Source organism: Vanacampus margaritifer, chromosome 1 (assembly GCF_051991255.1).
Source record: "Vanacampus margaritifer isolate UIUO_Vmar chromosome 1, RoL_Vmar_1.0, whole genome shotgun sequence".
NCBI classification, from domain to species: Eukaryota; Metazoa; Chordata; class Actinopteri; order Syngnathiformes; family Syngnathidae; genus Vanacampus; species Vanacampus margaritifer.
The window spans coordinates 63,629,590-63,642,935 of record NC_135432.1 but is presented as its reverse complement, the minus strand read 5'-3'; the positions used below and the strand labels follow the sequence as shown (position 1 = coordinate 63,642,935).

At 40.2% G+C, this 13,346-nt stretch overlaps 1 protein-coding gene across 2 annotated transcripts in view; it reads left to right on the top strand.

The window, feature by feature from the left end:
• Nucleotides 1-13,346, top strand: part of pcnx1 (pecanex 1) — a 33,876-nt gene that overhangs the window by 13,117 nt on the left and 7,413 nt on the right. Inside the window, exons 10-28 of one of the 2 annotated variants that reach the window (XM_077560094.1) lie at nucleotides 890-947; nucleotides 1,668-1,879; nucleotides 1,975-2,128; nucleotides 2,220-2,252; nucleotides 4,164-4,335; nucleotides 5,535-5,645; nucleotides 5,765-5,856; nucleotides 5,952-6,061; nucleotides 6,709-6,814; nucleotides 7,893-7,985; nucleotides 8,082-8,232; nucleotides 8,429-8,570; nucleotides 8,653-8,830; nucleotides 9,897-10,005; nucleotides 10,201-10,330; nucleotides 10,401-10,459; nucleotides 10,875-11,090; nucleotides 11,351-11,604; nucleotides 12,516-12,746. In XM_077560094.1, coding sequence (XP_077416220.1) covers nucleotides 890-947; nucleotides 1,668-1,879; nucleotides 1,975-2,128; nucleotides 2,220-2,252; nucleotides 4,164-4,335; nucleotides 5,535-5,645; nucleotides 5,765-5,856; nucleotides 5,952-6,061; nucleotides 6,709-6,814; nucleotides 7,893-7,985; nucleotides 8,082-8,232; nucleotides 8,429-8,570; nucleotides 8,653-8,830; nucleotides 9,897-10,005; nucleotides 10,201-10,330; nucleotides 10,401-10,459; nucleotides 10,875-11,090; nucleotides 11,351-11,604; nucleotides 12,516-12,746 — 2,611 coding nt within the window. Of the gene's footprint in view, nucleotides 1-889; nucleotides 948-1,652; nucleotides 1,880-1,974; nucleotides 2,129-2,219; nucleotides 2,253-4,163; nucleotides 4,336-5,534; nucleotides 5,646-5,764; nucleotides 5,857-5,951; nucleotides 6,062-6,708; nucleotides 6,815-7,892; nucleotides 7,986-8,081; nucleotides 8,233-8,428; nucleotides 8,571-8,652; nucleotides 8,831-9,896; nucleotides 10,006-10,200; nucleotides 10,331-10,400; nucleotides 10,460-10,874; nucleotides 11,091-11,350; nucleotides 11,605-12,515; nucleotides 12,747-13,346 lie in introns of both variants that reach the window. The other variant, XM_077560092.1, reaches the window with a different exon arrangement.

Genomic DNA, 13,346 nt, shown 5'->3' with positions numbered 1-13,346 from the left:
ATAACCGCTTATAGGTTTTCATTTTACAGGGATGTGATTTTTCCGCTAATTCGCGGAATTCCGCTTTTTTTTATCTCCCCCCCCCCCCCCAAAAAAAAATTCAGATTTTTTTATTTTTTTATTATTATTTTTTTTTGTAGTAGTAGTAGTTCATTGTGTATGCACATGACTCCGACAGATAACATCTTCTGCTATAACAAAGACATTTGTGGTATGCTCTAATATGAGTTACTTTTCATTTGGTCATGATACAATTATTTGTTCATGAAATTTGAACTCTTCAACATTATTTATGTGTTAACTTAGTAATCACATTAGTTAGATTTGATGATATTCTCAGTGATAGTTTTTAAAAGCAAAGGCAGTCCAATGTTTTTGAATGTGACTGATTTTGAGTTGACTAAAACTGCCATTTTATATGGGATAGTTCAATATACATTGAAAATTTATGCTGTTGTTTTGTCTATTTCTTTGTCATGTGAGTGCATTGAAAGTACTTAAAAACACGGAAAACCCATGAGCTTGTCCCCCCACCAGGACCTAGCTGGGTGCCAGCAGCCCCCAGACCCCCGGCTAAATTTTCAGATAATTTCACTTTGGTCAAATCACATCCCTGATTTTAGGAAAGTGCAACAAGTGTCTTCTTTTTTGGAAATAAAAAAAATGCAGCAATAACAGTAGTAAAACTATTTAACACAGCTTATGATTTCATTTTAGGCAAATGCAACATTAATAATTAGTACCTGTATTGTACCCGTCTCGTATCTCATCCAGTATGTTCCGTGTGGGGAATTCCTCTAGTGTGTGTTTGGTGACCGCCAATGGAATGCTAATTGAATACCGCGGCTTCCTCCTCTTACAGTTAATGTGGTTATTATGTGTTGTGCAGGGAAACCGACTCCCACCTCTCCAGTTCTACCTCAGTTCGTTTCTACCCTCATGACCTGGTGAGCAGAATGTGTTTTGTATAAAAGTGTGTGCGCGCCATATCGCAGTAAGAATCCAGCTGGCTATGAGTGGGTGGCGAAAAAAGCTTTTAATGCTTCTACCAACATATCTTAGTATTGATGTACAGTAGTACCTTGACTTAGGAGTTTCAGTCATACCTGGACAAACTCAATTCCAATCAATTTTACAAAGTAATATTAATTGAAATGCCATGTAGGGTCTCAACTCAACTCATTTCACAATAAGCAAATATTGGAGCAATTCTTCCAGAAAAGGTTTCAAGCCGTTTAATGCCCTTCCCAGTCGAAGATTGCCATGTGTTTAAAACCTTTAGTCTGCTAGCTTAATGCTAATGCTAACACAAAATGAGAAAAGCATGTGTAACTCTTGAAGCATTTGATATTTGAACAGAAATGATGTATGATGCATCACATTTAGGTAGTCAATATAACAGTACTCCTTTACATATTCTTTATCCTCTGCGAGGAGCTGAGACTTATAATGCGCAGGTTGTTTGGTCATTTGATAGGCTCTCTTTTTTTAATTTATATATATATATTGATATCGGGTCTAGTTAATTTCAGTGTAAGTACAATTATAAACTCATAATATATGAAAAGTTGAAGTGATAAAGGCACCGATTTGTTTGCATTATTATTGTAAAGTGGACGTGAAGATACCAATGCACTCTGACGGCGAGGCAGCTCTCCTTCCCCCAGATCCGCCTGAACCGCCTGCTCACCATGGACCCGGAGCTGCTGGAGCAGCAGGACGCCGACCTGAGCCCGGACCTCCACGCCGTGCCACTGGGACCCGACGACCCGGCTGCCGCTGCCGGCAAGGCCAAGCAGTACTACCGACTGTGGCTCATGCCTTACCTGTGGGTGGGGCTGCACTTTGACCGCCTCACTCTGCTGGCGCTGTTTGACCGGTAAGTCGCGACAGCATCGGGGCCCGCCGGGCTCAGTGGGGTTCTTTTATCAACATCGACAACCGTTCTGAATGTTTTGATACTTTTTGTCCCAGGAACCGGGAAGTTCTGGAGAACGTGCTGGCTGTGGTGCTGGCCGTCCTCGTGGCCTTCCTGGGCTCGGTGCTTCTGGTGCACGGCTTCTTCACCGACATCTGGGTCTTTCAGTTCTGCCTCGTCATCGCCAGCTGCCAGTATTCTTTGCTCAAGGTGAACAATATGATCGTTTTAAAGACTTTTTTTTCTCCACGTTTTGTCAGTTGACTTGATTCTTTTTTTTTTTTACCTGTTTCATTGGCAGAGTGTTCAACCAGATTCCTCCTCCCCACGTCATGTAAGTCAGTGCGCACACCGAATTTTTTTTTTCTACAGCTGCTGTTGACCACAGCTTACGCACAAACACTCACACACACCAGGCCCCGCCTCTTAAAGGCACATATCTAACAGACAGACTTTTTTTTTTATAAATTTTATATTTTTTTGAAAGTGTTTTTAACAAGTTTAAAGCTTCACTTCAGTTGTAAAAGTTTTTTTTGGGGGGGGGGTTTAGATTTTTATAGTGGGTGTGTCTGGTTCAGGTACTCACTGACGAGTACAAATTTCATTAATAAATATGATGAAATCCATACTTGCTTGCATTTTTAAAAACATTAAATAGTCAATATTTTGAGTTTTATCCACTTAAACTGATGAATCATCATAGATTTATTTTTTTGGGGCATGTCGGGTTAAAACCTTTCATCATGGATGGAATGAGATATAAACCCCAGATGGCAAATGTAAAATATCCAGCTATATTTTATACTTAAAAAAACAAACACATAACATAAATTCAAATGCAGCTACACAAAAGTAATATTTTCTTAAACGCTTTTAATAAACAAAAATGCTAAATTTGAAATAATCATTGAAATTGATCATATTATGAATATTCAGGGCGCATGTGCTGGTTTTGGCAGGGCCGCCACAACACGGCTTATGGTGACTCGACAGGACTTTTGCATTTGACAGGACTGCCTCAAAAGTGTTGAGTTTTAAATTATAAAGAATGCATTAATCTCCTTTAATCCACATGAAATACATTTTTATTATTCAGCACTCTTCTCATGTTGGTTCATTTAAAGCGACGTGGCTTACGCTGCCCTTGCGTCAGCGGTCGCGTCTTTTATTAATGTCGCTCCCGCTTGGCCCGCGGGCATCGTGGCTTTAAATAGCCTAACCCTGAGTTTAGAGCGTGTGCACACTGCACATATGCACACACTTTTCATAACATTGCTGACACAATTTTAGGAAGCTATTGGAGCAAAGTGCAAAAGGGGCAGGCAGTTTTGATTTTGCGGGGTTACACTGACCTTGTGTCATTTATTGCCTTAAATATGCATAAAGGTCCCAAAGTGCAGCAATTTCCCCTAACGCGCAATACACTTGACTCCACACAGACAGTACCCGACATTTATATTCATTCAATTAATAAATAGGGCAAGGAATGCTGATCTTAAATGAAACCCCAGCAGAATTGATCTTTTGTCGGAAGTTGATCTCTTATGAAACCAGATATTCATACCAGGCTGGTGAACTTTTGATTTTATTTAATATTTCACATTCATTTTCCTCTTGGATGAATGTAAAGGAATATTTCAATGCTCAAACAATTGTTTTAAGTAACATTTAGGTTGAGTTTATTTTGGCACAAGTTATGTGTTAGAATAAAACCTTACTTTTGACAAGTTTTTTTTTTGTTTTATTGTCACCCTTAGCATTTTCCTCTTTGATTTCTCGCTGATGCACTGACAAGACATTCAGTAAATAGCTGAACTTTAAATGAATTGTTAATGACTAAAATAGACTTGTACATGTCTGCAATGGTTAAGAAGACACATTATAAACCCAAAATATATTTTAAATGCTATTGAAATCATTATTCATGATTTTTTTCCGTTTTTTTTTTTAAATAAAATATCAAATTATAATTGTTTATGAGTTTTAGTGATGCTTTATTCACTTAGATTTGTGAAATTTACCATTCTTCTACCATTCCAAAATGGCCAAATGTGAAATGCTGAAATTGATGCTAGAAGGTCGAATACATTTATCAAGCATACTCTTGTAGATACACAAAATAATCTGACACAATGTAAAAAATATATATATATATTTTTTAGATGCTTTGTCTAGTCTTTACCGTATTTATTGGCGTGTGCAACTGTCCTCTACATGACTGTATCAACTCTGTCGCCACCTCCAGGGCCACAATCGCATCATCGCCTACAGCCGGCCCGTGTACTTCTGCCTGTGCTGCGGTCTCATCTGGCTGCTGCATTACACCAGCTTGAGGACCAGCTCCTCCCGCTTCACGCTGTACGGCGTCGCTCTCACCAGCTCGCTCATCCTCGCCTCCGCCAGGGACCTCGTCATAGGTGAGTGGTGGTAGTTTTTAATTTTATTTGAGTACTGTCAGTTAAAAAAAAAACAAAAACAGGACTCAAATAAAAGTAAAGGCTAGTCCACCAAATAATTATTTGAATAAGAGTGAATAAGTACTCAATACTCAAATAGTAGTGTTGTTCCGATACCGGTATCGGGAGAGGCCCTGATACGGCATTAAAACATTTCCGACGCTAATATAGGACTTTGGATGCGGCATCTGCACGACATACTTTGATGTGTGTGTGACGTGTTCACTGCCAAGCTAAGATACCTTATTGGTCCTTGAATGCTCTGAACCAATGGCAGGGCATCTGTTTTATGTTTAAAAAAACAAACAAAAACGAATTGTCGTCATCGGCCGATACTGAAAAACTGTATCGGGGGCCAAAAAATGGTATCGAAACAAACACTATCAAATACTGAAGAACTTTCGACTAACTACATTTTTTTAAACCATGTCAAATTTCCCAATTGTGTCACGCCAACTAAAGCAAGAAATTTAATCTGTATAAAGTAGGACTTCAAATTTTTCCCCATAAATCCTTAAGAAAATAGAATTTTAAAGGCCTTTTTTTAATCTTTAATTTTCTTGAAATGTACCGCTCACATTCATTTGAAAAATATTTTCTTATATTTATGAAAGACCTGACTTACTGCACTAATAGGCATTTCAGAATCTTTTTAATTTATATTAACAATTATTGAATTAGTATTAGGATTTTTTTTTTATCTCATCCTGTTAATGTTTGTGTAATACTTAAGTGATTATAACACGTGCTGCTTTCATTATTTACAAAATCATTTGACCAGTTACTGCCTCTGCGGTGAAATTTTTGTCATGTCCTTTACATTTACTAACAATTGATGTTCCACAATTAAACGACATAGGATTGAATTGAAGTGAATCGAATTGAAAATCGAATCGAACTGAACTGTTGTGAATCAAAATCAAGAAACGCCATGGATACTTGGCTGAGGTTTTGGAAATTTGACTCCGTTAATAGAGCGCGTTACTACACACCTCCGAGTATTAGTTGGTAGTGATGCTAGTTGTAATACTAGTCATGATGGTAGTCGTAGTAGCAATACTTGTGGTGGTCGTGATCATCGGCGACCTCCACCAATATGACTATGCTAAGTTAAATAATTGTCTTGTTGCCATTAATGATGTTCTCTTGTGTGTTTTCAGTGTTCACTCTGTGTTTCCCCGTCATCTTCTTCATGGGCCTGCTGCCACAAGTCAACACGTTTGTCATGTATCTCTTTGAGCAGCTGGACATCCACATCTTTGGGGGCAATGGTGAGTGAGGGGTTCCATTTGTGGTTGCGTTCTGGGCAGAGAATTTCTCAACAAACACTCGTTTTTTATTTGGCTTTACTTGTAAATGCCACTTTTGACTTAAAATGCTTCGCCCGCAGCCTCCACCAGCCTGCTGTCGTCGCTCTACAGCGTCCTCCGCAGTGTGCTCACGGTCGCCCTGCTGTACGGTTTCTGCTACGGCGCCCTTAAGGTGAGCGAAGACGCGCGAAAGTTTCGCACCGTTGGTGGGATTGGTCGCTCGGTATGCGTTTACAATTCATACGTTGGACATTTTGGCTCTTTCAGGAGAACTGGGAGCCTCATCACATCCCCGTGCTCTTCTCCGTCTTCTGCGGTCTGCTGGTGGCCGTGTCGTACCACCTGAGCCGGCAAAGCAGCGACCCGTCCGTACTCATGTGAGCGCACGTGACCGCAGGTCACTCAAATAATAGGGGCAGGTGACCTTTCCGCTGACAGGAAATGAAGAAAATCTGAAGTTGTCTGTAAAAATGTCATCTTTGAATCAATCATGTCAGCGGCGGCCAAAATTGTGTGCTCATTGCGCAGCGAGATCCACATGTGACCTCGCCCTGCCGGCAATATTGACAAGTTTATAATTGCCTTTGGTTGCCACAAGATGGCGCCACAGCACTACATTTCAGTGACTAGGCAAGGTTTTCCTTAAATAACTAATAAGGATAGGTTCCATAATAAATCTGCAAATATAGGAAGTTGCAAGTAGTGAATAAATGGGATACTATTGTATAATTAAGTAAGTATTTAATACAATAAGTACTATTTTTGTAAAAGTTTGTATGATTTTTTTTAATTAAAAATAATAAATCAATAAAACAAGTTTAATTAACCAATTATAGTTCAAATCTGCTCAATTAATGCAACAAATATTACAAGACTGTCACAGATTGGTGTATGTGGCCCACGGGCCATACTTTTCCCACCATAGAATAAATATATTTTCTCACACTATTGTAGTCCTTTGAATGTGCCACTAATCGCCATCAAATCCCTGATTTTGCTAACCTGCTTCCATGTCACCGTCCAGCTCACTGATACAATCGAAGATTTTGCCCAACCTGAGAGACAGCAACCCGGAGGACCCCTTGTCGGAAGTGCAGGACCCTCTGCCCGAGAAGCTGAAGGCCTCGGTGGTGAGTTTCAGAAGCGTTCAAATGGAGTAGGCACCAAGGATTTAAATATTTGCATCTTTTTTATTTTTATATTTATTATATTGTTAGATTTTTATATTTATGTATATATTTTATATATATATATATATTTGACTTTATTAATTTATTTAAACATAATTTCACAACAAGCCATTTACGCACAAATCACAATACATCAAGTCTGAAAGTGAAAATCGAACTTATGCTTATTCATAAAAGCAGACTTTTTGTCTTGGTGTTCAACCAATGTAAGACATTTGCAAATATTTGCTTTTACTTTGCATGAATAAATAAATGAATAATGATCAGCACTTTTGCCAATTCTCTGATAATCAGTTCATGCAAACAAGAGTCAATTGAATATATTATGAAAATGATTCTTCTTTGCAGCCGTAGTATTGTTAACCTGCAATTGCTGCTTATTAACTCATTCACTGCCATTGACAGCTATAGATGTCAAAAATTCATTTGAACTATTTTTATTATTTTAATATTATTTTTTCTTTCTTTTTTTTCTTTTTTGTTAACAAGAGTATGAAAACCTAGAATTTTTTTGTACATTCAGAACAGATATAAAATTTGTGAGTTAACTAGTGAAGTCATGCGATTAATTACGATTACAAATTGTAATTGCCTGATGCCCCTAATTTGTATTTATTTTTTCTTAAAAAAAAATTACTTTTTTTTTTTAAAGAAAAAATAAATAAAAATTAGGGGTGTCGGGCGATTGCAGTTTTTAAATGTAATTAATCGCATGACTTCACTAGTTAACTCACGATTTAAATTAAAAAAAAAATTTTAATGTTTTTTTTTAAGAAAAAAAATATTGTAATTAATCAAAAATTAATTACATAATAAATAAATACAATTAATCACTAATTTTATATCTGTTCGAATACCCCCCCCCCCCCAAAAAAAAAAAATAGTGTTTTTTTTGTTAACAAAAGTGGGGGAAAATGTCAAACTAATAGAAATAGTTCAAATGAATTTTTTGACGTCTATAGCCGTCAATGGCAGTGAATGAGTTAAGGATTGTCATTTCTACCGAATTTTTTTGAAGAACGAGCGTCTGCAGTCCGACTTGATCGTCTGCGTGGTCATCGCTGTCCTCTACTTCGCTATCCACGTCAGCACCGTCTTCATCGCCCTGCAGGTGCGTACGTACGCTCGCCGTTCTTACAAAAAGCTTTGAAAGCCTCTTGTCACTTGTGCATCAACGGCGTTGTCGTCTCCTTCATGCCCGCCGCAGCCCTTCCTGAGCTACGTGCTGTATGCGCTGCTGGGCATGGTGGGGCTGCTCACACACTACCTGCTACCCCAGGTGCGCAAACAGCTGCCCTGGTACTGTTTCTCGCACCCGCTGCTCAAGACCAAGGAGTATTACCAGTTTGAAGTCCGGGGTGAGTCATCGTGGAGGTCTGGAATTTTCCCAAAATGGCCGCTTCAAGCCAAAATTGTAGACTTTCCGTTGAATCGATTTCATAGACATGCCCACCCAATTTCATATCAATAAGTGAAACTGGCATAGGGGATTAAAAATATACAACTGAGATAAATTGGCGCGTAATCCCATTTCTTTGTCTTGGGTGGCGTCAGACGCGGCTCACGTGATGTGGTTCGAGAAGCTCCACGTGTGGCTGCTCTTCGTGGAGAGGAACGTGCTGTACCCGCTCGTCATCCTCAACGAGCTGAGCGGCAGCGCCAGGGAGCTCGCCAGCCCCAAACGACTGGACGCCGAGTGAGATAAACAGCCACGCCCCTTTTCCCTCCGAGTGGCGTTTTATTTTTTATTTTTTTTGGGACATTGTTCTCTTCTCCAGGGTGGGCGCGCTGATGATCACCGTGGCTGGCCTGAAGCTGCTGCGCTCGTGCTACAGCAGCCCCACCTACCAGTATATCACCGTCCTCTTCACCGTGCTCTTCTTCACCTTCGACTATCGGCACATGTCGGAAACTCTGCTGCTGGATCTCTTCCTCATGTCCATTGTTTTCAGCAAGGTGCGTGGAGAGTGGAAATATCTGGATTGGGGGTGGGGGGGGGGTTGGGATGCTCCGCCTGCTCTGTAGGATACCACAATACCTACGAAATATTTTGAAATAAAATGATGTATAAATAAATATATAGACATGTAAGAAATATAATGAAATGTTGTGATTAAATTAAATGTTATGTAATTATGTTGTAATGAATTTTTCAAAAATGAAACGTGTATGAAAAGAATATAAATTGTAATAATATTATAAAATAATTTATCATAATATGCTATATATTGCTGCTTAGCAGAATGAGGGATTTTGTGACATAATAGATCTTTTTTTTTTCTTTTCTTAGCAGTAACGAGCAAGCTTAGGCTGAGGGCGGCAGTTTGTCCTGCAGTACCTCTTTGCGCCTCAGAAGGCAGTAATGAGCTAAATGCTGTAGGTGATGACTTGATGTTGACCATGAGAAAGTGACGCTCAGCATTAAAATACATTTTCATTACAATTTTTTTTTCCAGGAGAGCTCAGTATTGTTCATTCGATTTGACATCATCATTGCTCTCCTTTTTAAAAATTTTTTTTAAAAAAAATGTTTTTTTCTCTCTCTTTTTTTTTTTTAAATATATATACATATATATATATGTGCGTGCGTGCGTGTGTGTATTCAACAGTTCACCTAAAGCCCATTAAAAAAAAATCCCATACTAATATAATATAATAATAAATTGACAAATGCAGAAACATCAATGTAAGTTATCACGATGTAGTGGCTCTCGCTAACAGGCAGAATTAAGTAACCAGAATTAGAATTATTAAAAAATTCTATATACTATATTCTATTATGTTTCTATAAATTTTGATATTTGTTTTTTATTTGAGGCAGATATTTTTTTTCATTAAAATGTGATTTACAAACAATTTTTTTTTACCAATCATTTTTTAATTAAAAAAAAAAAGTTTTCTAATTATTTTGTCATATGTTGGTGTGAGGTGTAAAACAAGAAGCACTCGCCTACTAGATCTTTATTTTCTCTCTCAGGCCACATAAGTTCATCGCTTTAACTTTTGCTCTTTTGCTTCGCAGTTGTGGGAGCTGTTCTACAAGCTGCACTTCGTCTACACTTACATCGCACCCTGGCAGATCACATGGGGCTCGGCCTTCCACGCCTTCGCTCAGCCCTTCGCCGTGCCTCGTATCCTTTCCCACGTCATCGCTTCTTTTATAGATATTTTCACGACTCTGGTCACACACTCTCGAGTCACAGGTCTCAGCCGTAAATTCTCCCTTTGGAAAAGGTTTACTCAGCGAATTTAATTGAGGCCACGGTTATATAGTTGATATCTTTTTTGTTTTCCCACATGGTCCTTGACCTCCTTGTTTGCTGCAGACTCAGCAATGCTCTTCGTCCAGGCTTTGGTGTCAGCAATCTTCTCCACCCCCCTCAACCCTTTCCTCGGCAGCGCCATCTTCATCACGTCTTATGTCCGGCCTGTCAAGTTTTGGGAGCGTGATTACAAGTAGGACTTCTACTGTAACGGCATCTCACGTCCATACTCAATCTAAAAATGCTTTATTTTCTCCACACAGCACCAAAAGAGTGGATCACTCCAACACCAGGCTGGCGTCGCAGCTGGACAGAAATCCAGGTGATTGGCAACCCGTACATCATTAACTCTTTGACTGCCAGACGTTTTCAGAAAAGGGATGCCGTGGGTGCCAGCCGATTTAAGCATTTTTGACTGATCTTTCAAGGTCCACAGAAAATTATGTGTTTGGACTATGGAAACACACATACTACCAAATAAAAGATTGGACTCTCATCTTTCATCAGAAAAAAAAGTTTGTTTCTACCTTATTCTGTTTTTCAGTAATCAACAATAGAAAATGGTTAGTTTCACCTCTGTTTTGAAAAAAACGTCTTTTAACGTCTTTGGCACTCCTCCATAGGATTTTACTAAACGTTATTTAACGTTTTTGGCAGTCAAAGAATTAACTAACACTGTATATGCAGTTTGCACATGGCAGGAATGATCAACTGTGTCGTCCGTTTCCTCCCTACAGGCTCAGACGACAACAACCTGAACTCCATCTTTTACGAGCACCTGACGCGCTCGCTGCAGCACAGCCTGTGCGGCGACCTGCTGCTGGGCCGCTGGGGCAACTTCAGCACGGGCGACTGTTTCATCCTGGCCTCGGACTACCTCAATGCGCTGGTTCACCTGGTGGAGATCGGCAACGGCCTGGTCACCTTCCAGCTCCGGGGGCTGGAATTCCGAGGTGAGCCACCGGCTTCGTCCTGTAGTACCTTTTTGCTCCTCACGAGGCAGGGCACAAAAAGGAGTTTGTAGAACATAGAGGATATATATATATATATAACTTTTTTTATAGGAGAATCCGCGAGTTAGTGACTGTAAACTTTTGGGACATTTACAAGTAATGTACTAGTATGGCAATTGGTCAGTTGGTGACCATATATGGGCATATATAGCCTACTATAAATACATTGTGCTAACCCCTCGGCATCCCTCGTCTCTTAGGTACCTACTGCCAGCAGAGGGAGGTGGAGGCCATCACCGAGGGCGTAGAGGAGGACGAGGGCTGCTGCTGCTGCGAGCCGGGCCACCTTCCGCACATCTTGTCCTTCAACGCCGCCTTCGGCCAGCGTTGGCTGGCCTGGGAGGTTCTGGTCACCAAGTACGTGCTGGAGGGCTACAGCATCACCGACAACAGCGCCGCCTCCATGCTGCAGGTTTTCGACCTGCGGCGCATCCTCACCACCTATTACGTCAAGGTCAGTGGGCGGACATTTTGAGGGTACTAAGGTAGGGATGGAAATTTTTGAATGTCTCACGGTTCGACTCGATTCCGATTTTTGGGTCTGCGATTCGATTCAGAATCGATTTTCGATTAGGAATGATTTTTGCTTCAATCTATAGATGTGCAAGGAACCGTAATGATCTACTCCAGTCTGACTCGCTAATGCTAATTAGCGCGCTACTCGCGGCACATTTATCACTCAAAAGAACGGCTCCACACTGCAAAAAAAACAACTTTTCTTGGAAAAACTTGATTGTGACTTTTTCATTCTACTCTCTAATGTGGCTGCAACTTAACAGTGTAATCAGACCGCGTGGAACTATACTGCCCCTAAGTGGCCAAATCGGGTACAACGTGAACAGCGCTCCAAATAAAGGCACACACAGACAGAGGCAAGACAGTATAAAATAATTTAAATGAAATCAATTTAGGGACATTTAAATCTATTCTGAACCGTACTAAATGAGAATGGTGATTCTTATGAGAATCAATTTTTTTGGCACACCCCTTGTACTAAGTGGAGGGGTACTTTCTTACAGAAATGTAATTCTGTGGTCGGGCACAATTACCTAAAAGTTAGACACAATGTAGTGTGTATGCTTTTTTGGGCATATCATACCAGTTTTTTGGGAGGCCTGCGTTCTGTGTAAGGCCGTTTTCCATCCGTGAGGTTGTGGGTTCAATCCTCACCCCTGGTGACCGTGTCGAAGTGTCCTTGAGCAAGACACTAAACCCTGATTTGCTCCCAATGGACCTGGCAGCGCCCTGCGTGGCAGCAGTCGACCATTGGTGTGTGAATGTGAGGCATTGTCAAGTGCTTTGGGCACCAAATAGTGTCGTTAAAGAGCTCGATAAAAAGCAATCCATTTGGTGGTGCTCTTTCAGGGTATCATCTACTACGTGGTCGCCTCGCCCAAGCTGGAGGAGTGGCTGTCCAACGAGACCATGAAGGAGGGTCTGCGGGCTTGCGGCGAGAGGAACTACGTGGACCTGGATCCCACCTTCAATCCCAATATCGACGAGGATTACGACCACCGGCTGGCCGGCGTCTCCAGGGACAGTTTCTGCAGCGTTTACCTGGGCTGGATCCAGTACTGCAACTCTCGCAGGGACAAGGTAACGGAATGGTCTTTCAAATGAATCCGATAGTCGACTAACCGGATTCATTTGAATTTTGCATTAACGTGTATTACCAAAGCATTTTTACCCTGATTACTGTTTATTAACTAGTGATTGGTGTTTATTTCATATTCGGATAGTGATTAAAAAAGGTGTGGGGGGGGGGGGGTTGATGTATTATATTAGTGGTTCGGTCTTCTCTCATGAAGGACTACAGAAATAAATCAACAATTACTGTTGATATGTTGAAATCAGAGGATTTGGACAATTTAAAATTGAAAAAAGGCTGCAACCGATTACTCGATTGTTAAAATAGTTGTCAATTAATTTGATAATCGATTAAATGTCTAATAACTCATTCACTTCCAGCCATTTTCACTGAAGCAACCCCCTTCGCTCCCGGCTGTTTTACTGGATTTTAAATGATTTTGCAAGGCCCACAGAATATTGTGTTCTATTGCAATAAAAAGTTGGAACGATTAGAGTCATTTTTTTTCATCAGGAAAAAAGTATATTACTACTATCTGTTTCCGTTTTGCAGCCATTAGCATTAGCATATAGCTTAAGTTTTATCATTATTCACAAACCTGTTGAAAA